Raw genomic sequence first — 26,364 nt, forward strand, 5'->3', positions numbered from 1 at the left:
AGTGATTGATTTCTCACTGAAAAGCAGCCATTTAAAGAACACATGAATATGTGGAAAACATTCACATCCTGCCACTCTGGGTTTACTAAGAAGAAATGTGATGATGAGCTGCTTTTGTGCTTCATGGTGGGCTAAGAGTGATTATCTCTATTTATTTTTATGCCTTGACTCCATAGTAGTAGAAATATCCCGGTGAGAAACTGACCACACATTCCTTGGCATCCTAATAAATAACTTTATATTCATTTGTTATGGTAACATTGAGTCTGGAACCTTATGCATATTATATGTTGTATAACAAACGCTGGGCAGTTGTCCACATAAATCAGCAGAACATTACAATACTAATATCTCTAAAAATAGTATGTATTAAAAAACAATAACATTCAGATGCAACACTATACCCATGTATATGATGTTGCATTTGTTTGTTTCCTTACTTTCATTATAAACCAGCCTGATGAGATACAGGTCTTTTCTAAACTAATTAAAGGCTAGGTTTGTATCTCCATCTTAATGCAATGCTCAGATATCATATAGTGTACGCTGATAAAGTTACTGACAGCTGCAATCATTCACATCATCTCCACGCTGGCCCTGAGCGATCCCTTACTACTCGAGTAAAGAGAGACACCCAGGCTTTAGCTGTGAGAGTTAGCCAAATCAAGTGGGTATGTTCAAATTTGAAGTATTTTGATCATACAGTTTCTCTCTTGTTTTTACACTGGCAGATTCCTTGTTGATCTGAATAGGAGGGACAGTAACACAAGCAGGAATTTCATACTAAGAAGACTAACTTTGGAGGATAGCCACTGGATTTACTACATCAGACTGTTGAAGCCTGATTAGCTTCAGCTGACCTTCACTAGATTGCCCAGTGTGAACAAGAAGAATGGTTACAGCCCAGTACCCTTCCAAAGTATGAGTATGTCTCAAAATCATCTTGAAGTACTGGTGATAAGTGCTTAGTGGGAAGGGTTTCCAAACATACAAATCCCAAACCAACTATCACAAGAAAAAAAAGCAAGTGCTACTTTGCCAAGTCAGGAATCTTCATTCACAACATAATAAACAAACTGTAGCATGCTTTCATAGCTCAAATTATTTACACTTACCAAACATGTATGAAGTTTGGCTTCTTTTTTTTTTAAATCATAAATGACCTGCAGCACACTGGTGTGTTAAAAGCCACAGCAATTTGGCAGAGAAGCCAGAGTGGAAAAATATAGCGCTCACCAACTGTTAGCATGAAGGAGTCACATAACTTTTATTTATAGTTTTTGTCTTTTTTAACACCACCCACCTTTTCTTGCAGCTGGTATTTTGTAGCTCTTCCATAACAAAATGACCTGTTTGTCAGAGAGCAAAGAGGCAATATTTCCTCCCAGGTTTTTGCAGTAGTGCTGGGCGTTATCATAGCTCTCTCTGCTGGAGTTGATCCTCAGGCAGGCCTCCCCCGTGGTGCCAGCCCTCCCCACACTGGCCTGCACACAAACAAACAAACAAATACTGTCTTCAATTGTCTATGAAGATTCTCAGTCATCCAGGTCATAGTTATCCAACGAAGGTTAAAGTCAAGGGCAACTGGACTTGGTTGAAGATACTGGAAGACGTTTCGTCCCTCATCCAAAGGACTTCTTCAGTTCTGACTGACTGGCAGGGAAACTCAGCTATTAACCTCAGTGGGGTCGTTGGCCCGGGTGATCGATACCGCTGGTTCGTTATGTTCCTGTTAGTGTCTTCATTGTTGTCCCTAAAACACGGCTCAAGAGCAGGAGGGAATTGAGCTTTCTCAGTCGCAGCCCCGAGACTGTGGAATGAATTGCCTCTCCATTTCAGACTGGCACCAAGCCTTCCAGTTTTTAAAATCACCACTTAAACATTTTTTCCTTGGCTTTTAATCTGTCATGAGAACTGTGTGTTGTATTTTGTCTATTTATTGTTTCATGTCAATGTACAGCACTTTAGTCAACCTGGTTGTTTTAAATGTGCTTTAGAAATAAAGTTTGATTGATTCAATACATCTGTGTTAACACCAATTCTTGGTAATCAAATAACATTAAAACACTAGACTAGAATGAAAGTCTGTGGTTTGCTAGCAGTCTTGAAAACCCTAGATGACAACATGGATATCAGATGCATGAACTTTGCTAGATTCAACTTATTTTGGTTCAAGAACTTAAGTTTGACTGATAGTTTGAGAATTTTAATCTGCCAATAACATAATTCAACTCAATGAGATGCTACAATGCTAATATTAGCATGCCTATAGTTTTATTACAGCGAAAGTTAAACATTAGCACAAAAATACCTACAGTTAGCGCTTTGTTAACATGCTAAATCTGCATGTTAATGTTTCTTTACCGTGTAATGTTTAGTATGCTAACATGGTAATGTTTGTTTTATAATGCTTAGCATTTTCTTAACATTAACAGTTTGAACATGCTAATGTTTAAGTTAGCTTTAGTTTATAATGTTTAGTATGTCAACAACAATGTTTGGCTTGTAATGTTTAACACGTCACTGTGATTACACTGATACACATAAGTTTAGCAGCTTAACATGATAGTGTTTCAAATGTTTAGCATGATCTTATTACCATAGCGACTTATTATGCTAACAGATCAACAATGAGCTAACAAATGTTAGCTTGCCAACACCTAGCTTGTAATGTTAGCAGTTATCATTTTACAGTTAGCAGAGTAAAATGCAAATGGAGTTTCAAATGTGAGAATTTTCTTTTTCAGTGACATACTCTTGAAGTAAAATAACTTAGAAAATACCACACAACACAGAAGACGACAAGTTCACAGGGCTCTCAAGTCTCACGCATTTCAGCCAGTTCACGCGCCACACCTTGTATTTTTCTCACGCAGAGAAGTTATGACACAACGTCCTCGAAGTTGTCCCGCTATATGTTAAATTAATGGACGATCATTTTTGTGCCGAGTTCCTCTCTTTCCGTAGCCTAATGAATCCGTTAACAGAGCCGTTAACCCGATCAGAAATTAAAATGTGTTGTTTCCGGTTAAATTGCGTGATCCCGCCGCAAGCACGTTCGGCAACGTGGATGCGCGTGCACACACGGAGTGGAAGTTGGAAGCGCAAGACCTGATGAATTTTTTATTATTATTTTGATTTTACGATTCCTGGACGAAATCACTTGCCTCTGATCAAGATAGTGAGAGCAGCTGATGATGGGGAGTCCTTATGAGTACTGATGCAGTCAAAATCTCTCCAACCTCTTTGCAACCAGAAGCTTTGGCTTTTTTAGCCAGTGGTGAGCAAAGTAGCCAAACATATGCCTATTCAGATCCTTATAAAAGTACCAATACCTCACTGTAAAAATACTCTGCAAGGAGGCCTACTGCATTGAAAAAGTTAAGCAAAAGTATGTAATTAGGCTATAAGCAAGAAAATGTAGAAGTAGCCAATTAAAAATAAAAGTAGCCTACTCAAAGCAGAAAGAAAAATGTCCCCTATGACTGTTATACTATTAATATATAATTATATTATTCCTCATGCATTAATGTAGTTGGATGAGGTTGAACTATTTTGTATCAGACTGGAAGCTGGAACCATAAAATGTTTTTACATGAAAAATGACTAATACCAAAACAGTTGCCAATTAAATTTCCGTCAATTAGACTAACTGATGTAGTTCTACTAGCTGGACTTATAAACTGTTAAGTAATTTAATATATATCAAAACATCCTATTTTTTAAACTCTTCATTTTGTGTGTAAAAAGCTTCTCTTTAAATTATTTCTAACTAGTAACTGAGCTGTCAGATAAGTAAAAAGTACAATATTTCCCTTTGGAGATGTGGTGATGTAGAAGTAGAAAGTGGCATGAAAAGAAAATATTCAAGTTCAATACAAATACCTCGCGTACTTAGGTACAGTACTACTTGGTTTCAGGTTGCCAAAGCTAAACCCAGTGGTGGACAATAACAAAGGAAAGGATCAGAGATGTTTTTTATATTTTGGCTCTGGACAGAAAGCTATCATCCATCATGATGGGGAAAATGGCTGGCCTTGAGCCACGGCCCCCTACACCCGTCATCAAGGCATAAAAATGTGCAACAAATACTTACAACACAAAACACCATTCATAAGCTGAAATGTGTAGCCTATCACACACACACAGCTTGGCAGTTCTGCCATCGTACTGTAGGCCTATGTGAAGAGCACTGCTGTTCAATGGGCTTGTTTGGGGCTAAATTTCCTTTTAGTTTTGATACATTTGTATTTTGAAATGTAAGTATATAAATAAATAGTCTTTTATCAGATCTACCAATTGTTATACTTTCTATTTGTTCTCACTCCAAACTTTTGATAAAACGTGAGAGCCCTGAGTTCACCTTTAAACAGTGTAACTCAGCTAACAGGAGGAAAGGTTAATCAATGTGTAGCTTCGTCAAGGTAGCATTCAATAATCAACAAGTAGGCAGGGAGAACCAGCAACAAATCCAAAAAGACAAACACAGTAGGCAGTTTGAAGAAAAAACAGCCAGAGGATGTATATAGATTGAGACAAATGAGGTAGTTTGAACAGGTTCAGGTAAGTGGACAGTCAGGTGACTGACAAAGGCAGGAAACTCACTGAGGACTGCTGTGGACAGGAGGGGAATGACACTGTTGAGCTGATGGCCTGGAAAATAAACTGTGCTGCCAGAATCGACAGATGATTGAACAGCTTTAAAGAAATATTTCTGGTTAATGTGGTTAGTACGTTAATATCTTATTGGACTGATTTTAGAGGCTGATGTCATTGTTGATTTATGCTGTTATCTTTGATCAGCGCACCACATTCTTGCTTTTTACTGACAAGACTCGTCAGTGCTGATTCCCGAAGTTAGAAATACACGGCATATAGCCTTTAACAGCTGAGTAAGACTGGCAGACAAACTCAAACTCATATACGAACTCATTATCAGGGTCACTGGTAGAGTCTTGTAGAAGACTAAAATAGAGAGGCCTTCAATTAGCCAGGATGAAAGGGAAGAAAAAGTCATTCTGTCTCCACTGAGCACCGCTGTTTATTTTGGACTCCGGACTGATTACATTCACAGGCCCATAATGGCTTCCATCACCAACCTTTTCATGCAACAGAAAAGAAAATACCTACATTCTTTATTTATTTCCCCAAGCAACAGCAATGGGCAATAACTGACCACAACGAGGGGAGAAAGAGATGAATGGGGTAAAACGAAGAGTACAAAAATAAATAGATGGATTAGGTAACGGTCTTTGTGTAAAAGCAGAGATAAACATGTCAGGCCATTTAGAATAATTAGTCATAACATGGTGTCTAAAGAAAAGGCCACAGCTGCCATGATGGTGGAGCTCGTTTCCATTACCCCAGTTCATCTTTACCACATTGTTACTGCAAATATCTTCACAGAATATCACAGAAAATACTGTGCGCCTTGGCTCACTAATGAAGTCAGAAAAAAACAGAATGAAACAGAAATGTCCTAATTTCATCAGTGTGGCCAGTGACCCTCTGAAAGTCCTAAATGTCACAGTTACTTCCCGTTCACACATAAGACTGGAGAAGAGACGTATGCCAGTCATTTTGAGCTGAACTACAATTCACATGCTGGCAACAGCTGGCAAAACTCAAAAAGTCAAAGACTCAGCGGTGCGATGAGCAAGTTTCAACTTTATGCAAATATCATCTGTTGTGTGGTAGCTGCAACCAACAGCACTTGTTTTTAAGCCACACAGACAATGGAAGCACAAAGTTGTTGTTTATTTTTACTTCTCTCCACTACTTCAACTAGCTTTAAACAAAATTGAGGTGGCAAATGATCATAGCTGCCTCTGCCTTTCCAATTCTCTACATTGAACAAAATATACAAAGAAAATACACCGTCAAGCTACAAGCTACTCTGTTTTCACAGGCCAAACAATGCTTCAGGAAGTGTGACTGACGTTTAATCTGAACTCATCTGATGACTACAACACAGGTGAACACAGTCACCACGTTCGGATTTTTACAAACTCACACCCAAAAAAGTGTAGATTTACACTAGGTGACGACATCTAGGTTTCCAGAGTTGTTAACAGCATTAAAAACTTAATTTCAACGTGAAGTACATGTTGAAGTATAGTCATTCAAAGGAGGAGAAAATAATGTTTTGATGTAACATAACTAAAAAACTCAATACAAGCAAAACTATTCTTCTGGGATTGTCATTTAGTGCTCCAAATGTATACTATCTTACCTCAACTTAACAACAGAAACAGTTCATTACAAACCGAAGGGGGTGGAAGTGTACCAGGCTACAGGGCCTTGATGTGAACAGAAGAAAGGGAGCACACACAATACCAGAATCAGCTCATAGCAGAACAAGCTAGCTAGCAGGCTCCTAGCAAAATACAACTCAGCATGGAACAGGATAATTTGTGGATTCAAATAGCAAGGGTTTTTCCTTTGCCCTTAGTCATGCTAGCACCAAAGTCAAACCGAGAGCAGCTCTAGCTAAAGGCTCCACAGGAGGACTATGTGGATTCCAGTTTGTTATTCAGCCAAGGATCCATATTCAGACATCCAGTAAACATTTCTAATTGGCCTACTTCCCTTTGCAGCTGAGTAGAGAGTGTATTCTGAAGTATGTGTTCATGATATATGCTAATCCTCTCTGTGTACATGCCTGCATGGATGTATGAGACTGTTTATTTTGTGAAGACCACTAATAATACCCTGCCAGTCAGTGTGGGAACAGGCACATGCTCCGAATCTTCTTAACAGAACAGAGCATCCCTTCAACAACTTGGAAAAACAAATGTACTTGCTACAGAGATAATAATCGGCACTGCCAGATTCACAATATTGAATCAATCAACAATCACTCCAATATTGCACATGGAATCAAAAAGATCCACACTGTTTATGAAACAGTTTATGTATCCGTGCATTTGTTCAACTGTCTCTGTGTGTTCATTTTTGATGTATGAAGCCTTAGCGAACCTCAGGAAGCAGCTTAGGATCCAACTCACAGGTGCCAAGTCGCAAAGGTTTTTCTCATTTAAATTACTCTGAATAAAATGAAGTTCATGAATTTAATTTCATTTGAGCCGTGTCCTGAAAAGGAAATGTCTTGCAATGAAATGGCACTCATTTTCGTTCTCACGGTCCCAATGTCTGTATTGCGCAATAGATAAATCTTAAGTATAAAAATGTGTGCAGCTGCTGAAAGTGCATTCATGGTGGTTTGTGCGTATGTGTGCCAGGCTGCTTGCGTGTTTGTTCTCTCAGTGTGCATGATTGTCTCCTCACCAGGCAGAGCTTGACACTCCTGTTGCTGCAGCTCCCACTGACAGTTGATGTTGAGGGAGCAGCTCCTGCAGTTGGCCAGTCTGAAACACTCCTGCTCCTCCCTGTGCTTACACCTGGACGAGTCTCTCACCGACTTCAAACACACACAGAGGAAACATCAGTCAAGTTAAACTTCATCATTGATGTCCTCTTTTACAGTAAATGAAATTAACCTCGAGGAATCAATACAATGTGCAACAAAGCTGAAGATGAATAAAGTGCAGTGGTTGACGGAATCAAACATCCAAACAGAACATGCAGAGTGAAAAGAGAAATCAATATGAGGGACACGTTACACTGAGATGGAGATGGACTTTTTATTGAAGTTGTGTTTATGCTCTGTGCATCTCACTTACACAACAGCAAATGTCAGAAAAGCAGGATGTAAGAAAAGTATTTTAATAAATTTTTAGGCCATGGATTGGATCCAGTTTTTTAAGGATTTTAAGGATTCAGTATTTTGATTATCACTAAATGAATGTTCAGTCTAAGGGCTCTATTTTTATAAACCCAGCGATTCTGCACAGATTGCAGTCAAGTGCGCCCTGCCTCGTGCATTGGGGGCTGCCAAATGCATATTTGGGTTTTTTTTGTGGCCAGGCTCTCCCTGTGCACCTGCGGCTCACTTACATACAGGGTGAGATCAGAAAGAATACATTATCATACATTATAGGTGGGCATAATAGAGGCTGTGGCAGTCTCCAATCACGATCACCACTTTTGTTGCATTTGAACACTAGGTTTTCTCCGTCTTTACTCATTCACAGTTTGAGGATCCTGTGAAGCGTTTTCCTCAGAGGGAACTTGGGATGTGCAGAGTTTCAACATGAATACAGCAGCTCAAATATTTTACCAAGAGCAGATGATGACTCTTTTAAAGTGAATTTACTTTAATGTTGATCTGACGATCACCATGTTCTCTGTGCGTAATAGTGCTCAAGTTTATTTCTCATCAAATAATCCATACAATAACTATCTGCAGTTAAACACAACCACACTGCCACAAATTCTATGAAAGAAGAATTTAAAATGCACTCTAGTTTGTTGCATGTTTTATTTTTTTATTTCAGTTTTGATTAGATTTTAATGCAAAAATAATTGCTGTCAACCTGGGACAAAATAGTTGCCAATAATTTCCAGCGCAACATCATTGAAATGGATAGAACAGTCACGAGAGTAGAGGAAAAGCCTGGATTACACGGTTGGTAAGAATCACTCATTAATTTTTATTAATGTCTCTCTGGCATTAATGCCATAATCAGAATTTTAAAAAATTCTGTGTGATATATGAATCGTACAATTTTAGAGGTCTGTGTGGGTGCACATTTGTAACTGTTCCCCCGAGTTGGACTGCACGGTCCTGATTTGAACCGACGACCTCAGGTACAAGAGGGAGACACGCTGATGAGGAGGCTAAAACCAATGGCCACTAGCATCAGTCGCCAGTGCATAGGGGAGTGAGGTTTACTAACTGCAAAGCCTCACTGGTTTCCTTTACACTTTCACCAAACAAAGTGACCAAAATATAATGGAACACAAGTGTGCTGAACTTTCTACTTCTGCTCTGAGCAGCGGACGGCGTGAGACGCACTCATTCTTGGCACCAAGATTGCAGTGCACCACTGGATGGGCATCACCACACCCTCAACCCTGCTACTCGTCCCACTGAGTCACCAAACTGGTACAGTCAAGAAAATAGCGTGTTCCAGTTTGCTGGTGCGACACTGTGTTCTGTGCCCTGTTCCAACACCAAAGTAGGGCCCAAATTTTCAGCCCGAAGTCAGCATGGTGTTCTTTTTTCTAGCAACATTTCAATAGTCATCACCATTATCACAGATAAGGAAAGTTTGTATACATAAAGGCCATGAATTAAATGTAAATTGGGGTTTACATTTATTTTTCCATAAAACCCTAAATCCTGCTCTGACCTCTGACCTCAACCTGACCTGCCGCCTAACAGGAAGTATTAAGTGTCAAATAATACACACATGTCCCCTCCTTCTGGCTCCGTGCTTCCACAAACTCAGCTGATGTTCAGACAACATGGATGGTGGGCGAGACAGAGACAGAGCGCCGCCATGCTGCTGGGCCAGCTCCAGAGTTAGCTATACACACACAGATTCATTCACAGATTTATATTTATCACCACCCAAGCAAACACAAACAGACAAAAGCAACATGCAGACAAACAAACATACAAAGAAAGACAGAGACAGCAGGGTTGGGAGTAAAAATAGAGAGAGACAGAGAGAAAACAAAATGAGCAGTAAAAGTGCCAACGTTTTCAATATACATCGCACAAACCTTGAATCTTTTTTTTTAACATCCTTGAGAGGATAAAAGATAATAAACCCATATGATGAAGAGTTGTCAGATAACTCAAAGAAGAAAAAGCTGATTGATTGATTTTAGATCTTTAATAAGTGGACAGTGTTTATATCACTGGTCGAAATCTAAAGAAAATTCCAACAGGTAGGTTGCAATGACATCGACTAAATCTTATAATGTCATAGGCACATTGCATTAAAATGTACAGAGCACATTCACGCTACACAGAGGATGAACCTCTTGACCTTCCCGCTAGCACCACCCTAAGGACAAACTTTTTCCCTACTAGTGGAAAGGCTCGAAGAAGAAGAAAACTTAATTGGTATGTTGTTTGTTCACTGTAGTAAATGAGGTGTTCATTTTGTATTTGTTATCACTGGTTTGACTGGTATTGTAACACCTAATGAACATCGCAGCCTCAGTGGCTAGCAGTTTTTTTTTTTTAACAGTCTTGCTTCACAGACTCTCAGTGAAGACTCACCACTGTGCAGTTGCTGGAGGCAGAGATACATTTCCTGTCCTCACACCACTGACAGCCCAGCGTGTTGGCGGTGCAGCTTGCACAGTCTGAGAATTTGAAACACTGCTCGTCTGTACTGTCTGGAAGAGAGCACAACACACACATTAACACATACAAACAGGAGTGAGCAGATCAGGTTATATTGTTGCTGCAGTCTGCGGTTTTGTGTAGTGGGATAATAATGTAGTAAGGCGTTTCACTCGTCACAGATTGACGAGTGAAGCAGTACAGCAAGATTGTTAAGGAAAAAAATGCAAATTGAGTGCATGGAGCATGTGTGTGAGTAGTCTCAGGCAAAAGAACATTTGTTCAGAATTTCTCCTGTGAGTAAAGACATTATGTTAATATTGAACACTACATATCAGAAAAACATTTAACATGGCTACACTTACTTCTGTTCGCAGCTGTCATAGTGAAATCTCTTTGACATGTGAAATGTTTCATTCCTACACCTTCCTTTCAAAAAAAGAGTTTAGTTCTTACTTCTTTCTGTGTTAGAAAAGATTTATTCATCGGCTGGGAATTCAGTTCCAATAAGAAGCACGCTGATCAATCGCCACTTATCAAAATTGACTAACAAGTGTTTCAATGTCAATGTTGAGATGAGCAAAGGAGTAAAAAGTCAGAGTCAGTTTGCATCAGTCTGAAAAGCAGGAGGGGCACTGGAATGTCCATCTGGCTCTTTTTTCAAAATATCTGGAATTTGTCAGGAAACAGATTCATGTGGTGGCCATGTGCAAGCAAGTAATGCTTTAATGAAGTGTAAACTAACCTCTAATTTCCATGTTTGGATGGGATAAAAATGATTTACATATGGAAAAGACAGTAATGTCATGCAACACTGATCTGGGACATTTTAATCTGTCAGACTTCAATCGTGCTTGTGACAGATATTTATATATATCTATATATATTTATATTTCATTATTGCTTTTTATTTAAACCTGCAATGAGCTGCCAAAAGGAGAATACTACTGCAAAAGCTACAGCATCTACATCTGGCAGAGACAGATGAGTGGGAGGAGGAAAACTGACCCTAATTACTTTAAAATGAGGTAATTGCTGCAGCATTGACCTTCTGTTCCTATAATTATGGTATGCAAACAAACTTCAGAAGCCAAATACTTCAGAATAATTATTATTCTCATGAAAAATTGGTCTTTTGGGAATAACACTTGAGTATGATTTTGCTGTACATTTCAGGAAAATTATGTTGACATGACAGTGAAAATATTTAGGGAAAAAGTAAGAACAGAGACAGATAAAAGAATTCCACTGGGCAGACAGGACCTCAGTGTAACGTACCAAGTCGTGCTGGGCAAAAAGGAGCAGGAAAAATGTGATCAGGTGGTTTTGGCTCCCAGGGGACACATCTACTTTTGATCCAGTGGCAGCGAAGGCCTGGCCCAGCAGCAGCACACAAAGTTGGGTTAGAAAATGCCTTGCAGGACGGAGGGGTGTAGGCCAGCACATCGTTCAGAAGGAGGCCTGAAAAACCTCCAAAGATGTACATGGAGCTGAAGAAGATACAGAGAGAATGATACAGAAATAAAAGGGCAGCAGAAACATACAGCTGTGGAAGGAGGTAAAAGTTCTAGCAAGATAGTGCTAGTCTTAAATAAACAAGAAATGCCTACAGAGATGAAGACAGGGTAATAAAACAGGAGAACCTTTTAAAAATAAAGCTGAACTTTGGTTGGGGGCGGGGAGCAAGTGGCTCGAAGCTGGCCTTCAAAAGTTCAAAGCTGACATTTTACCGCTCAAAGCTGACTTTTCAGTGGGTAAATGATGTTAAAGGGTCATACTGTTATGTCTGAGTCCAGCAAGACCAAGTCACTCTGCATCAAGATGTCATTGTTTTTGAACCAATTATGGGGTGTCTTTTGTATTTTAGCTTATAAAACATTCTGCACACCGATGATGTTTAAGAAAAAAATAACTGTTATCAGACTATATTGCAGAAGCTCTGAAAATCTATACGTGATATCAGGTTATCTACATTTGGGCAGTTTTTCATGACTTTAAGAAAAGCATTAATCATCAAAAGAACTGTGGCTGAGGAATGCAGGGTGCAGTTTCCTTTATTTTGTTTTATTAAAACTGTCTTCTGCAGTTTTTTTCTTTTGAAGGTGACAGTCTGATTGGCTTGTAGGCTGACTATAGAGCAATTGAAAAAACCACAGCACAAGTATGGAAGAATTAGACTGATCAACTTTTCTGTGTGAATGAAGCAAGTGAAATACAGCGATACAGATTTAAAAAAAAGTAAAGTTATAAATAGAGCTCTCGAGGGAATAAACAGTGCATATATGCGTATATATTCTATTTATACATAAAAAGTAAAGTAAAGAAAGTTACTGAGAGAGTGAAGCAGGAGAAACATCTACACATAGACAAGAGGTGGAGTGGGAGAGACACTTCTAAACAGAGAGCTTCAGAAAAACCAGCAAAGGGAGAAGTGTAAACTGAAACTAAATATAACAGTGAGATAGAGAGATCAATCCATAAACAATCTACATAACAAACCATAACCTGCGAAAGGGAAAAGCAGAGAAGAGTTCTCAGCGCTTCCAAAACTTAGAGGACACTGCATGAAGACATCAAGGAAATGTAAAAATATGCCAAGGAATAATTCCTTGTGAATTGAGTAGTTTAGTAGATTGTGTTTTATCCAGATTTGAGCACAAGTTTCCTTGAACAAGGCAACAAATCTCAGGTAAATTCAGAGGCTATAGATATTCTATAGAGGGGATATTTAAAAAAGTATTTCCCAGATAGAGTGTAGCAGTGATGAATAAGACTCAACTAGTATGGAAGGATGGCACTTACCCGTTGCTAACCACGGCAGAATGTCCAAAGCGGTTGACGTCCCGGTGCAGCCCTGGTCTGGGGAGGGCAGTCCACTCATCACAAGCTGAAGAGAAGAATACACACATTCACAAATATCTAAATACAATATTTTCGCTTTGTGTATTTGTGAGAAATGTGTCTGAAATGAAAAACCGCTGAAAAGGTCAAGTCAATGATATTATGATCCATCTTTAAAAAATGTTTAGGCTACTGTGGTTTAACTGACATGTACAGTATTTTAAACGCTGATTAAAGTCTTGATTTCTACAACTGTATATTTACATTATATTTTAAAGGCCAATCAGAAGCAAGTATTTTGTGTGGCTATTAAGCAACTCTAATACATCAGTCATTCAGGCATTTATGAACCAGTTAGGTATGAAAAAAATTAAAGATGGCAGAATCGTCATAACAACTTTCAGCAGTTAAATTTACTATTGTATTTCTTCTTAATATAATTTCCTTTTGGATTGGAGATGGAGTTTATTAGTAATTAAAAAGTACAGTTGGTAAACATCAGGACCATAATGTTGAGTATAAGAATAGTAATATAAATAATCAGTGAATGTGCACAACAGGTTATAATTGATCATGTCAAGGCCAGTCAAGTTCTTTCACACCAAACCAGGAAAAACATTTATTTATGGACCTGGCGTTGTGCAAAGGGGCATAATCATGTTGAAACAGGAAAGGACCTTCCCCAAACTGTTGCCACAAAGTAGACTATTGTCTAAAATATATCATTGTAGCATTCAGCTTTTCTTTAATTAGAAACACAGGCCCTAGCCTAAACCACGAAAAACAGCAGCAGACAAAAAACACACATGTACTGTTTGATATTATATTCCATTTTATTTTGGGAAGCAATTCAGAATAAAGAGACGAGACACACCATCCCACCAGTACCTTAGTTATTGCTTGTGAGAAGAAAGAACAGAGGTGGGTGACCCTCAGTTCACCCCCCCCCCCACCCCCACCCCACACCCCCTTATTTCATCACAAGGAATAAGAACTCATTATCCTAACCTATTCACATCAAATTATGGTGATATGGAGAAGATAGGGAAGATAATACGGGAGATGACTTCATTAAACACTTCATACCACCAAATATCATCATAAAGTACCTTTCTCTCTCGTTATCATTGGAGCTCTCAGCTCCGTGTATTTTACTATTTGGATTTTACAACTCTCTGATGTTTTAATGACCCCTACGTGCTCCCATTATATTAATATGGAAATGACTGTGTGTCTGTGGTGTGTTAGTGTAAATGTGCCATTTAGCCAGATGAGCCATCCCTGATTGGAAACGGAGTCGGTAAAGTTGGGGACCCAGGGACACCAGGCTTCTAACGACCTCGTTAAGAGATGTGCTAATTGCGGGTGCTTGTTTAAGGGCGAGGGATACAGCAGCTTAGTGTGAAAGAAGGGGAGGCCGTGGCGATCTGATCAGCAGCAAGTGCAGCGCATTCATCACAAGCAGGGGTTAAAGATCAGTCACTGTGCCGCTGATATGATCAAGCATAACTGAAGCCTGGTAATACTGCAGCTGGTGGGAACAGGGACATTTGTTCCCTCAGAACAGCTTTTCAGGCTGTAAATTCACCATGATTGGTAGACCATAAACTATACCTGTCCTAACTACGAGCTAGAAGATTAAATATTGGAGATAATTCTCCATATTCTACTGAGAATTGTTAAAGACATACTTGTAGCACACACCGGACATCAGTCATTTTTATGAATGTGAAGGTTTGGGTGATTTGGGTGTCTTTCATGCTGGAGTCTTAGTTCACGCCCTGTGACTGTCTGAAAATTAACTTTAGAAGCCATGCATGTTTATTATTAAAAACAATGTCATGGCCCATACTTTTGCCATTGTTAGGGTTGTGCAGACTAAGCCAATATCAACATCTGACTGGTCATGGGGTGGAATAAATGGCATCTAATTTCATTCAATAATATTACATTATAATATTTATGTTCTTATTTTCACTGCATCCTAATAGACAAGTGAAACAATGTCACAAACACAGAGTTATAAATGTATAACTAAAAGCATTTAATTGCCTGGAAAGGGAGTGCTGCCTGAGATACAACTCAGGGAACAAAATTAGCTAAACTAAAAGTGATAATATTTCTCTGAAGATATTTTTTGTTGACGGATGTAATAATTTAAACAGGCTTCAAAAGTTGTTGTCCGGGTGGAAACAGTAGAGAGAGTTGTTGCAGGTCTTACAGTCTGTACAGTGCCAGAAATAGGTTGCCAAAAGGACTAAGTTGTGAACATTTGTCATAAATCGGAAAAATACGGGAAATTGGGAGAATTGTAACCCTGGGAGGAAACCAGGAGAGCAAAATGAAAAACAGGCATATCCCAGGAAAACCGTGAGGGTTGGCAAGTATTCTTGTAGGCGCTATATCAAGTTGGCACCTCTCCAGGGGCTACAGGTGTGCACTGCTGTGTGACAACTAAAATCCATCGGAAGCATGTGGTGCATGTGGTGCTAAAAGTTTAAATATCTTTCACCTCTGGTACTTGGCACTTTCAGAGCTAATATAAGCTTTAGTACTGCTGGGAAGTCACACAACTGTCATTTTCCTCGAAACAGTCCCAGTTATCTTAACTGTGGAGGTGAGGCAGCTGACTGACTATCCTCTATATAGATCTTTGTTTAATGTATTTTGATTTGATTTCAAAGTTTTTATTTTCATAATATATCATAATATTAATTAATCTAATTTTTTCTTTGACTCATGAGGTATTTTAATCTATATGCAGGCAATATTAAGGACACCAAGTCATGCTAAGTGTTTTTAGTGTGAGGGTGTTTTAAATGGTCTGCATTCTCACTTCAACAATTTTATTCCTGTGGGTTTGGATGATTTAAAACTCTATTTAGACAATCGTCTAAAATAATAACTGAGGGTATAACAAATCTTTGGTGGCTAGTCAAACTTTTCTGACGAGGTTGAGGTTGAGGTGAGGGAATTTGGATTTGGATTCATTACTACATTCCCGAGCCCAGTATCCCTAGGAAATACATTCATATTGCTTAATATATTGCTTAATAGACCAGAGTTTGCATCTTGTCACATTCAACTCACACACGACAGTTAATGTTTGGACATAATGAAAGGCTAACATTCTGTTTGGCAAAGGGTTACATGGCCTATAAGTTGGTTAGTTAACTGGAGGATGACAATCACCCTTCTGTAAAGGGAAGTGAAAATGTGTTTAGTTGACAGATCCAGCATAAAGCTTAAAAGGAGGTCTGATTAGAACTTGGCATTGGCACTTTCTGTGACTTGATGTAAGTATTTCTGTTTGTTAAATGTGACTGTGGAGTTTTGATTCCTGGATGTGAATCAAGAGCCTTGTTGCAATAGGGATGTTTCAAATGCCCAAAACACCCGACCTCCAACTTTCAACCGCAACTAAAAGCTTCTACATCTCAATAAAAATAAACGAAAACAAAGATTACAGCTTCAGTGACTTTTGTTCTCATCTTCTGGCTGTACTGGCACACCTTAACCAACCGCTCTGAGATTGACACTGCCAAACTGTCCACCAAAGAACTGCAGGCTCAACAGATCCTTATCAGCCACGACACACACACACACACACACAAGCAGGCACACGAACACACACATCAACACAGATTTTAATTTCCTCTCAGGATATGAGAAAATCTGTTTTAATAATGCATGGTGGGACAGAGAGAGAAATCACAAGTCCAGATCGAAGCAGGCAGGCGGGCCGGGTTGATTGACAGTTTGATCTGATCTGCACTAATGGAGGACTTGATGAAGAAGGGCGGGGGGGAGGAAGAGGAGGAGGATTGAACTGCAGCCACTGTCGGCTCCTCCAATATATCACAGCTCCCAACATCTTCCAAACAAACTCCCAGCCTGCCCTGGGCTCTCAGTCGGCTGTGCCGTGTGTGTGTCTGTCAGGTGTGTGTGTGTGTGTGTGTGTGTGTGTGTGTGTGTGTTTGTGTGCAGCAGACAGTGTGGGTGTGTGCCTGTGGTGTGTCAAGTTGGAGAAGACCGCGTTTTTAATCAGAGTTCATTTTCCCCCCAAATCTAATTAGAAGTGTGAGGGTGGCAGGGTTGAGGGGAGGATGGGAGAAGGTGGGGAGGGTGAGCTGGAGGGGGAGAAGGAGAATTAAATCCAAATGAAAAGTGCCTTCCGTGTCGACCTGAATCTAATGTGTGGCAGCAGAAGAGCAGGAGAAGCTAATAACGGCGTGTCGCCCCTCCAAGGTTAGCGCGGCAAAACAAAAACAAATTAGCGCTTGAGACCCCTCCACTCACAGCGAGCGCTGAGGCAGCGGGGAACGGAGGAGCAAATGAAGACGAAACAAGGGATGGTGAGCAGTGACTTCCACAGGTGGAACAATTCATTATCTCCCGGAAAGATGAGAGAGAGGAGAGGGTGAAGTATGAGAAAATAGAAAAGGTGGACAAAACCCCATTCTACAAGTAAGAGTTTGTGTAATCTTGAAAAATGGGAAGTAATGCTTTATTTTAATTTCCTACGAATTTCCTAAAAGAAAATACAAATCATTTTCTACAAATAAATTATTTCCTGGTAAGGGCTAGGGGAAATGTATACAGCTAGTACTCGTGGTAAGTAGTTGCAGATTCAATCAATTGAACATCTACTTGGTTGCCAGATGGATCTCTGTCAATTAAAGAATATCATAGTTATTAAGATTTTTTTGTTCTTTCCCGCCTGGACATTAACTGCTGCTCATAAACTTTAACTATGAGATTATTTCTCCAAAAATAAAAAAAAACTGAACCAGGTGAACAATTTCTCAAAAGTACCAAATTACATAACCATTTCCAGGAAATGTTAACAATTATTAAGTTCACATTCACAAAATACTCCAGGAAAGTGGTTGGAAATTAAATTATCTGAAGATAAAGCATTTCCAAATTTGCAAGTAATCTGCTCATACATGACTTCATAAGTTTTCTTAAAACTATTAAAAGTCTACAAAACACTACCTATTAAATTTATAAAAGATCATGTATATTTTAATGCAGCTCAAAGAGTCAGTAAAACAAAATACACAAATACAAAATGAAAAAATATATCTACATTGTTGTTTTTGTCTTGCGAATAAAGATTGCTTATTTCAATAATCAGACCAAAGCCATCTAATGTCCTAGGACATTTTTGGGATGTTTGTGAGCCATATAATCCAGTTTTCATCCTTGCTTCTTCTATCTGGAACATATGCTGAATATATTAAAAATTTATGAAAATGACACCTTAACAGAAAATTGATACTCAAATGAAAACTGTGTCGGACAAACCTTCATATTAGATAAGAAAAATTAAATTGTATTACGTAACTACTTTCTTAAATGGCCCAAACAAAGCAAACAAAAAGCAATGGGAAAATGGTACAAGTTGACAAATGTAATAAAAGCTTAGCAGGCTTAGCTAAAGTTAGCAGAGGATAAGGAAAAAGCAGCTACGGAGGAAGCATAGCAAAATGAAACGAGAAAACAGGGAAAAGTGGTGGCTGGTGGACATTTCTTATATTGGCACAGGTTTAAACGGTTTCTTCAGCTCATCATAAGCCTCGGTGTGTTAAACAGTCACCACACTGGCCTAAGTATGAGTTTAATTCCATATAATCCCTCTGTGGGTTGCAGGAGAATGTTTAGCAGCACCACTGTAAGAATAGAAATTAGTCATTTCTGAACTGAACCACTGACACACTGCAGACCGCTCTGGTTATGATAATTCTCCTGAACTTTCTCAAGAAAAAAAAATGGAGCCATGGAGACTTGTGTGATATCATAGAGATCACATGTTCAGTATATTATGATTCTGAATTTAACTTGTGGTCTGCACTCACTTGTGTTTGTGAATCTTGAGAATTGCTTTCTTTTACTGTCATGTAATACTGTCTATCTTTAATAGACAGTATTACACAGTTCTATTGGCAACCGGCAGCGGTTGTAAATGAGGCAGCCGGTAGTTCCTTCAAACTTTTCATCAGTTTCTTTTCCAGCTTTATTGCTGAAACACGTGTTAACTATGACAGAACTACAGTCATTGGAAAAGGAAGCCGGGGTTTTTCAATTAAAGAGCAGCGTGATCAACCGGACCAGGCACCATAGCGTTGCACTGATCGCTCAGAGGAGAGGAAAAAGAGTCGGGATCAGTGGAACAGCGTGGACACAGTTAAGATGGACACTGTTTGACTTTTTTTATACGAAGACAAAACCATATTATCATCTTGTAGCACAGCATAAGATTCTGGGTGCATGTGTGTGTATGTATTTAACCTTTGTATATAAATAACTGGGCTATTGTTTTATTTTTTAATTTATTTTGACTGTTCCCATATTTTAACACACATTTAATTATCTCTTAAGTTCTGTGTGTGTAGCATGAAAGGGACAAAACAACATTCTTTTCGTAATCCAACCTTGTGCTGTAACAAATAAACAATCTTGTATTCTTTGATTTGTAAAACTCATAAATACAATAAAATGAAGGGGTCTCTTTCAACAAGCCTGGACTATGTTTCATGACTGTGCAACAATTAATTCTTGTTTCCATCTTAAACACCAAAATTCTGTTTTAGTTTAGACTGTATGTCTCCATGTGGACCCAAATCAACCTACGGTCATCTTGTGTGGCCACTAAACCTTCTAATAATATACCGCCAGTCCACCAGTAGGTAGGTCTGGTTAAGTTTAGGCAACTAAAATTACTTGTTTAAGGTTTTCCAAAGATCATCACCATGAAACCAACACCGGCTGTTGATATAAGACATAAGATTTAAGGCTGCAGACTGTGGTCTCCATGACAAAAATCAAGATTTTGTACTGTTTGCAGCATGATTAAAAAAAATTATCACAGCACATTTTTTCCCCCACCTTTACTATGAAAGAAGTTGGTTTTAAGTGGATTAGACAAGCAAAGTAATAACCCAGTAATAACCCGGGGAAACTCGGAGTGGCTCTAAGTTTAATAAACATGATTTATATAGGGAAATTAAAAAAGTTTGCTGATCGTGCTGAATCATTTATTTTTTTCAATCAAATTCAACTGGGCTCCTTTTTATATTTGCTGCTCCCCCAATATTGTTAATGAAGTCTGACAACCACTGCTCTAGAGGGAGACAGCGACAATTGGCATGAAGGGCGTCACACCAAAAAAACAAATTCTAAAAAAATGCTACAGATGCCTTCAGCTGTTTGCGCCTCACACAGGACGACTGCCTTGCACGTAGCAGCAGTTCTTCAAAAGTCACATGAAACCCTTTTCATACCACACAGCGTATAATTGACAGCATCTGTCGTTTCATCAAGCCATGGGCTCTTGTCCATTGATGAGCAACAAAGTTAGCAGAGGGAGTTTTGTGCCTAAACCTAACCAAATGCATTTCTTTGTTAGATGAGAAGATCGATACAACTCTCATGTCTGTGCAGTAAAAAAGTGCTTTGTGCTATGCTAAGCTAACTACAGTCAGTCAGTTAGCTTAGCATAGCACAAAGCTTAAAGTTTAAAAACTTTAAACATTTTACGGAGGGACAAATGACATTGCCCTGATGATTGGGGCCTCAGATTGGAATATACTTATGTGTTATTCTGGAGTGCAGGTACAAAAAATGTATTTTGTACTTTAACTGTGTAAAAATGGGCAGGCAGCTGAATATGAAACAGTTTGTCAAAAGATTCATTTTTAGATATACGAGTATCAGAATTGTAAAACTCATTTTTCCAAACATGCAGGAACACCATTCGTTGCCCTTTCCAGTTCAGACTTGGTTTTGAGCTAACCATCTTTAACCCACACATCCCTCATCTTCCTTTCTCCTACCACCGTTCTCCTTTTCCTCCCCCCACCTTTCAACCAACACTACCATCCTTCCCTCCTGTGTCTCCGTGGTGAGAAAGAGAGGAGGCTAGTGGACAATAAAGTTGTGCAGATTTGCAGATACGAGCTGTAATGAATAAATTATGATATTTATAAAGACAGGGGTGTGTTTGTTAGGAGTTAAGGGACATGTAAATTCACACATTTATTGCAAGTGTTGATGGGGCGAAAAGAAGCACAGCATTCAACACTACGTTGTTTACACTCTGTAAACAAATGCTTTATAGTTTATTACCTTTGATTTTATTCACAAGATTATTATCTGCTTCATCCTGGCATACTTTTATTGTCTTAAGGTAATTCTCTTCCACCATTGTCAGTGCTGCTTTTCTATCCCTAAATCCCTTCTTCATTTACTCTTTATTTCACTCCCGTTCTGTCTATATCCCTCTCCCCTTCCTCAGTGCTCTTCTCTCTTATTACTTGAGCAGGATTACGAAAAACGTACTGACCAGATTTTCATGAAACTTGGCGGAACTGTACACATGGCGTTTTGGATTTTCTGACAAAGTACATAATAAATGCTAGTGTTGTAGTCAAGACCGCCCAAACCGAGACCAAGTCAAGACCAAGACCAGAGTTTATTGAGAACAAGACAACACCAAGACTTTCAGGGGCAGAGACCAAGTCGAGACCAAGACCAGTTTCCCACATTACATGACACACAATAAAATGTGGAATGAGATCACAGGTACTTCACAAATTGATCTAAAAAGATCAGCATTCCCATTAAAACACCCACATTCAAACAGTATGAGCTGAAATTAACGTAAGCATCTTTATTCAACACTCCTTTTCCATGCTTACCATTGCAGGGAGGGGTCGTTAGCGGTAACAACACATTTTTAATTAGGGTTATTGGTTGCATTTGAGGCGACGTTTTACACCCAATCATAGTTAGGGTGTTAACAAATAAATCAGATAATGCAAAAGCAATTTACTGATATTCCCAAAGCTATGGTCTTGACTGGTCTTGAAATAAAATCCCAAGTCCTCAATATCCGAGACCGAGACAAGACAGAGTACAAATGTGGTCGAGTCCCAGACGAGACCAAGATCATCAAAAAGTGATCTTAAGACCTCCAACACTAATAACTGCACAGCTGAGATGATGACATTCAGCTAGACACAACCATAATGTTCATCTAATAGTTGTAGAAATATATTGCGCTTGCATATTTACATATCATAGAAGACTAGTGGCCTTGGCGAAGGTCTGCACTCTCGGACTGCCCTTCTTTTTTCATCTCTTTCCTCACATTCACTGCTTTATCTCACTAATATCCTCCCTGGTATTTTCCCTTTGTTGTGTCATTTACAGCAGAGAGCAGGACAGGGATTTCAGAAGGGCCATGACAGCCATGGCCCTACTTTGGCCTTACGCTCCTCAAAAAAATGACATGCCCTGCGGTCACAGTGGCCTTGATGCCCCCGCTCAGCCTCTTTCCTGTCAGCATGGTTTTTAGACACCAGTGTCTTGTTGATATTCTGAATTCCTACTGGGCAACATCAAGTGAAACACTGCGCACATACGCAGTGGTAGGTTCGATTTAGAGCCTGGTGTAAACTGCTGGAAAACCGGGCTATTTATGACGATTGCTTGACACACCAGCCAATCAGGAGACTTTATCAAACTCATCCTGACGTGCCAATGCCACAAAGCCGTGACTGAGTGAACCTCTGAGAAAAGAAGGTTGACTAAGCTGAGGTAAGAAAGCTCTATGGGCAGCTTGAGAAACCCATTGTGCAAAAACAAGAGCAGGAGAGATGCTTCAGCCATCAGCCCACTTTGATTATGCACCAGCCCACATCTTCCTCCTCAAGATCCACAGTACTAGTTGAACTGTCAAGGTTCTGCAGCTGAAGCCAGAAGACAATAGGGATAAGATAAGCAGCGTTTGGGTTTTGGCTGGCTGGCTAGCTCAGCTGTCTTTAGTTGATATACTCGTCAATGTCACTTTTCGTGAATGGACCAATCACAGCCTAGATGGGGTGCGACATTAAAAGAAAGTCTGACGTGCTAGAGAAAACTTTCAAGTTAGTAACAAAGCATTAACAAAAGTGTAAGTGTAATTCATACTTTCTGTGGATTTAAAATCTAGTCACACTGGCCCAGAATCTAGTCCTAAAATGTTTTTGTTGATGGCCTTGCTGCTCTGGCATTTGGCGTTTGTGCCCTCAAAAAATTGAAAACATTCAAGGCCAAGTGACCTTGCCCCTAAAATAATGAAATTCCACGCCTGGGAGAGATCTGAAAGAAAGGAAGGTACGGCAGATGAATTTGGATCAACAGTGGGTTATATGCAATACATACAGTAAGTTATTTATATTTATTTAAATTAATAGTTGTTATTTCCCTTTTCATTGCTGCGCTGTGTTTATTTTGCTTGACCATTTCTCCTTTTTATTTGTCCTCAGTTTTGTTAAGTCTGCTGTTTATTGGTGTAGTTTGGCTGGTTGTCTCCTGTTGTTAGCTCCTCATACTGTACACCAGGCTGCAGGTCGGAACAGGTTAAAAAACACAATGGGTTATCTGATAATGACACAAATACAAAATCTTGATTATGTTAAAAAAAAGTTTCACTTTTTGATAAAGACTTAACTCAAGGAGGAGATTCTTCTTTCTGTAGCTTTTAGCCACACCTAAAAGTCTAATTCAGCAGATGGAGTTTGTTCACTTAACATAAAATTGCCAGTATTTTGGTCATGACTGTGCGCCCAGGAAAAAGCTAGTTTGTGGAACTTGAGTTAAGATGTCAAACTCGTGATCATCAATTGTATTATTAATTGTGGAAAATATTGTGCATACACTATAAACTACTACTACTCATACTTTAATAATACTAGTGACTGATAAGAACAAAAGTTTATTATGAGGAGAAACAGAATTGTGACAGAAAAGGTCAAAGTTTCAAATTCAAGGACAAACTGTGAAAGTATTGATGGGAGAAGCAAATACTGTTTGCTCTTTCATCAACCAACTGCTCTTGAGGCACCCTTGAGCAAGACCCTCATTAAGCTGCACAGTAGCAAACTGCAGAGGGCTGTGCAAACCATCTGGGTGCTTGGTTGACAGAAATGATGGAAAACTGTGGAACTGTCCATCACAAGAGCCTAAAGTGACATAATGCTGGTTTTGTCCGAGTCGGAGGTCTTCACAGGAACAAAATCTTGGACCCAATCCAAAACAGACCCTTAGGACACCTACCCAAATGTAATTTCCAAAAAGTAGACCCAATCATAAAGGACAGTCAGACTCTTTCCAAAAGAGAATTTAAAATAATTAGACCACAAAAGACCACAACAGAGACCACAAAAACACATTTTTCTCCTGTGATTATTATGACACGCCACATGATCAGAGTGGATAGAGTGTCCACTTGGATCCCCTTGGGTATTAATACAGATCAGAGACCTGTGGCAGATACATCAAGAACCAGAATCAGGAGTTATAATTTGGATCCAGCAAAACTCAGGTCCCAGATCACGGCTCGATTATTAGGAACTGACAGGACAGTGAAGTGTGACTAAAAGACTAAAATGTATGTATTCAACAGTAAAAGCTGTAAAACATAGAGAAGCAGAAAGCAGGGAATATTTGACATTTCTGCATGATAAATGAAAATCAAAATGATGATTTCTGTGTCATTCAACGAATGACTTAATCAACTAATAAAGCATTAAAGCACACCCTTTCTAACCATTAGCATCTCTGCCTCCTCAACATCCAGGTAGAGGATATAATTAATTTTGCAACTTCACCACACCGTTACAAGGACATGGCAGCAGCTTTGCCCCGCTGAGCCACCAGCATGCTTCTGCTACCTCCTTGTCCTCCCGTAAAAAACATAAAAACAAATCAGCCATCCTTTTAAATTTTTTCACTCTCCACCATAAAACCCTTTCTCTATGCATATACATCTATCTTTCACCCCCCCCCTTCTGTCTTCATTCTGTTAATCTCGCTGCTTCCTGCCGTTTCTCTCCTGTGAAGAGTTGATGTAATCCCTCTTTTCCTCTCCCAAAGCTCCCTTCTTTTCCATCCCTGTTGAGTGGTGGAAACAATCTCATGACATCTGGTCTATGGTGCGACTGCGTAGACTGTAATGGGATCCTTAATCTTCCCATTCTCTCTACATGTACCGGAGTCTCTGTATCCTAACATACTCCTGTTTTCTCCCTCACAGACTCTTCTGTTTTTAAGATTATTATTTGTTGTCTATTACTGTCTCATCCTCTTTCCCTCTCTTCATACAGTATGCACCATTATGGGCATTTCATCAAATTCTGCTGCAGCACAATTACGATTCACACCAGAAAATCTGTAGTAATGTAGTGTGGTAAATATGGTACATGTATATTGGATAATGCAATAATTGGGAATATAGAAACCAAGACCGAATCATGTATTAAATATAATGTGATTTATCTGTGAGGAAGTCGGGTCTTAGGATTTCACTCTACTCCAAGCTTTGAAAACTTTATTCATTGAGAAATTTGATTGAGATGTCAACAACAATGGGGGCCAACTAGGTGGATTGGACTCATATGATGAGCTGGGACACCCGGAGAAAGAGTAGATCTTGTGGGATCGTGTGAAGCACGACTCATTCCCAGTCAACAAGCCTCCTCATGGTTGACTATAAGGAAGTGTATCAAAGGAGGCATGTGGCTCTCATCACTTGTTTATAATAAAGCCTGCAATGAAAGAAGAACTGGCTGCTTCAAATCTGGAAATAGGTAAAAATGCAAAAAAGACAGCAGATTTTTTAGAACGAGTAATGAATCAAAACTAATGTAGGGACAGGCCCTTTGAAACCAGCTTGCATTGATACCACCCTGGCTATGCACTTGCCGGCAGGGTAAACTAAGTGAAATGTTTGCAGCCCTGAGATAGACAATATGATCAGATATATATATATATATATATATATATATATATATATATATATATATATATATATATATATATATATATATATATATATATGTTGCATCTGCTGCAAAATATAGTACCAGAAGGTGTGTATGTGGGTGATTATTTAAGACTTGTTCTTACCTATATCGTACGCCATGAAGTCAGCAGAAAAGCACTTGGCTCCATTGCTTAGCGACGTGTCATTGTGAGTGTTTCCCCCAAAAACCAGCACTGTGCCGCTCAGCAGCACTGCGGAGTGTAGGTACCGAGCCAAACCACTCTCCCTGAGGATCACCCTGCATGTACACACACACACGGATATATTAAGAAGGTGTTTATTTGTCATGTGTGTCCATGGTGCCATGTAATTGATGGCGCCTGTCTTGTTGTGTGACCTGGCCTGTGGTGGCTGCCCTTCAAACCAACTGTTCTTTCATGGGAGCAGCACACACACCATGCAAACATACAGAAACATTCAACACAGACATCGTAGGAGGTCCCAGTCTGAC

General features: G+C 39.3%; 1 protein-coding gene across 1 annotated transcript; it reads right to left on the reverse strand.

Annotated features, from left to right (window-relative positions):
- Window positions 1–1,303: 1,303 nt before the first annotated feature.
- LOC119908401 (attractin-like protein 1) lies at window positions 1,304–26,153 on the reverse strand (the record flags this gene model as incomplete). The annotated part of the gene is made up of 8 exons (XM_038726055.1): window positions 25,997–26,153; window positions 13,004–13,088; window positions 11,480–11,691; window positions 10,136–10,254; window positions 9,315–9,431; window positions 7,288–7,420; window positions 7,142–7,152; window positions 1,304–1,484 (listed from the first exon to the last, which is right to left on the reverse strand). Coding segments are annotated over exons 1-8 (874 nt in total), but the record flags the coding sequence as incomplete, so codon positions are not given.
- Between the last annotated feature and the right edge of the window lie 211 nt (window positions 26,154–26,364).

Source organism: Micropterus salmoides, unplaced genomic scaffold, assembly GCF_014851395.1.
Source record: "Micropterus salmoides isolate LMB-PRFRI ecotype aquatic unplaced genomic scaffold, ASM1485139v1 Ms_hic_scaffold_1794, whole genome shotgun sequence".
In the NCBI taxonomy this organism is placed as follows: domain Eukaryota; kingdom Metazoa; phylum Chordata; class Actinopteri; order Centrarchiformes; family Centrarchidae; genus Micropterus; species Micropterus salmoides.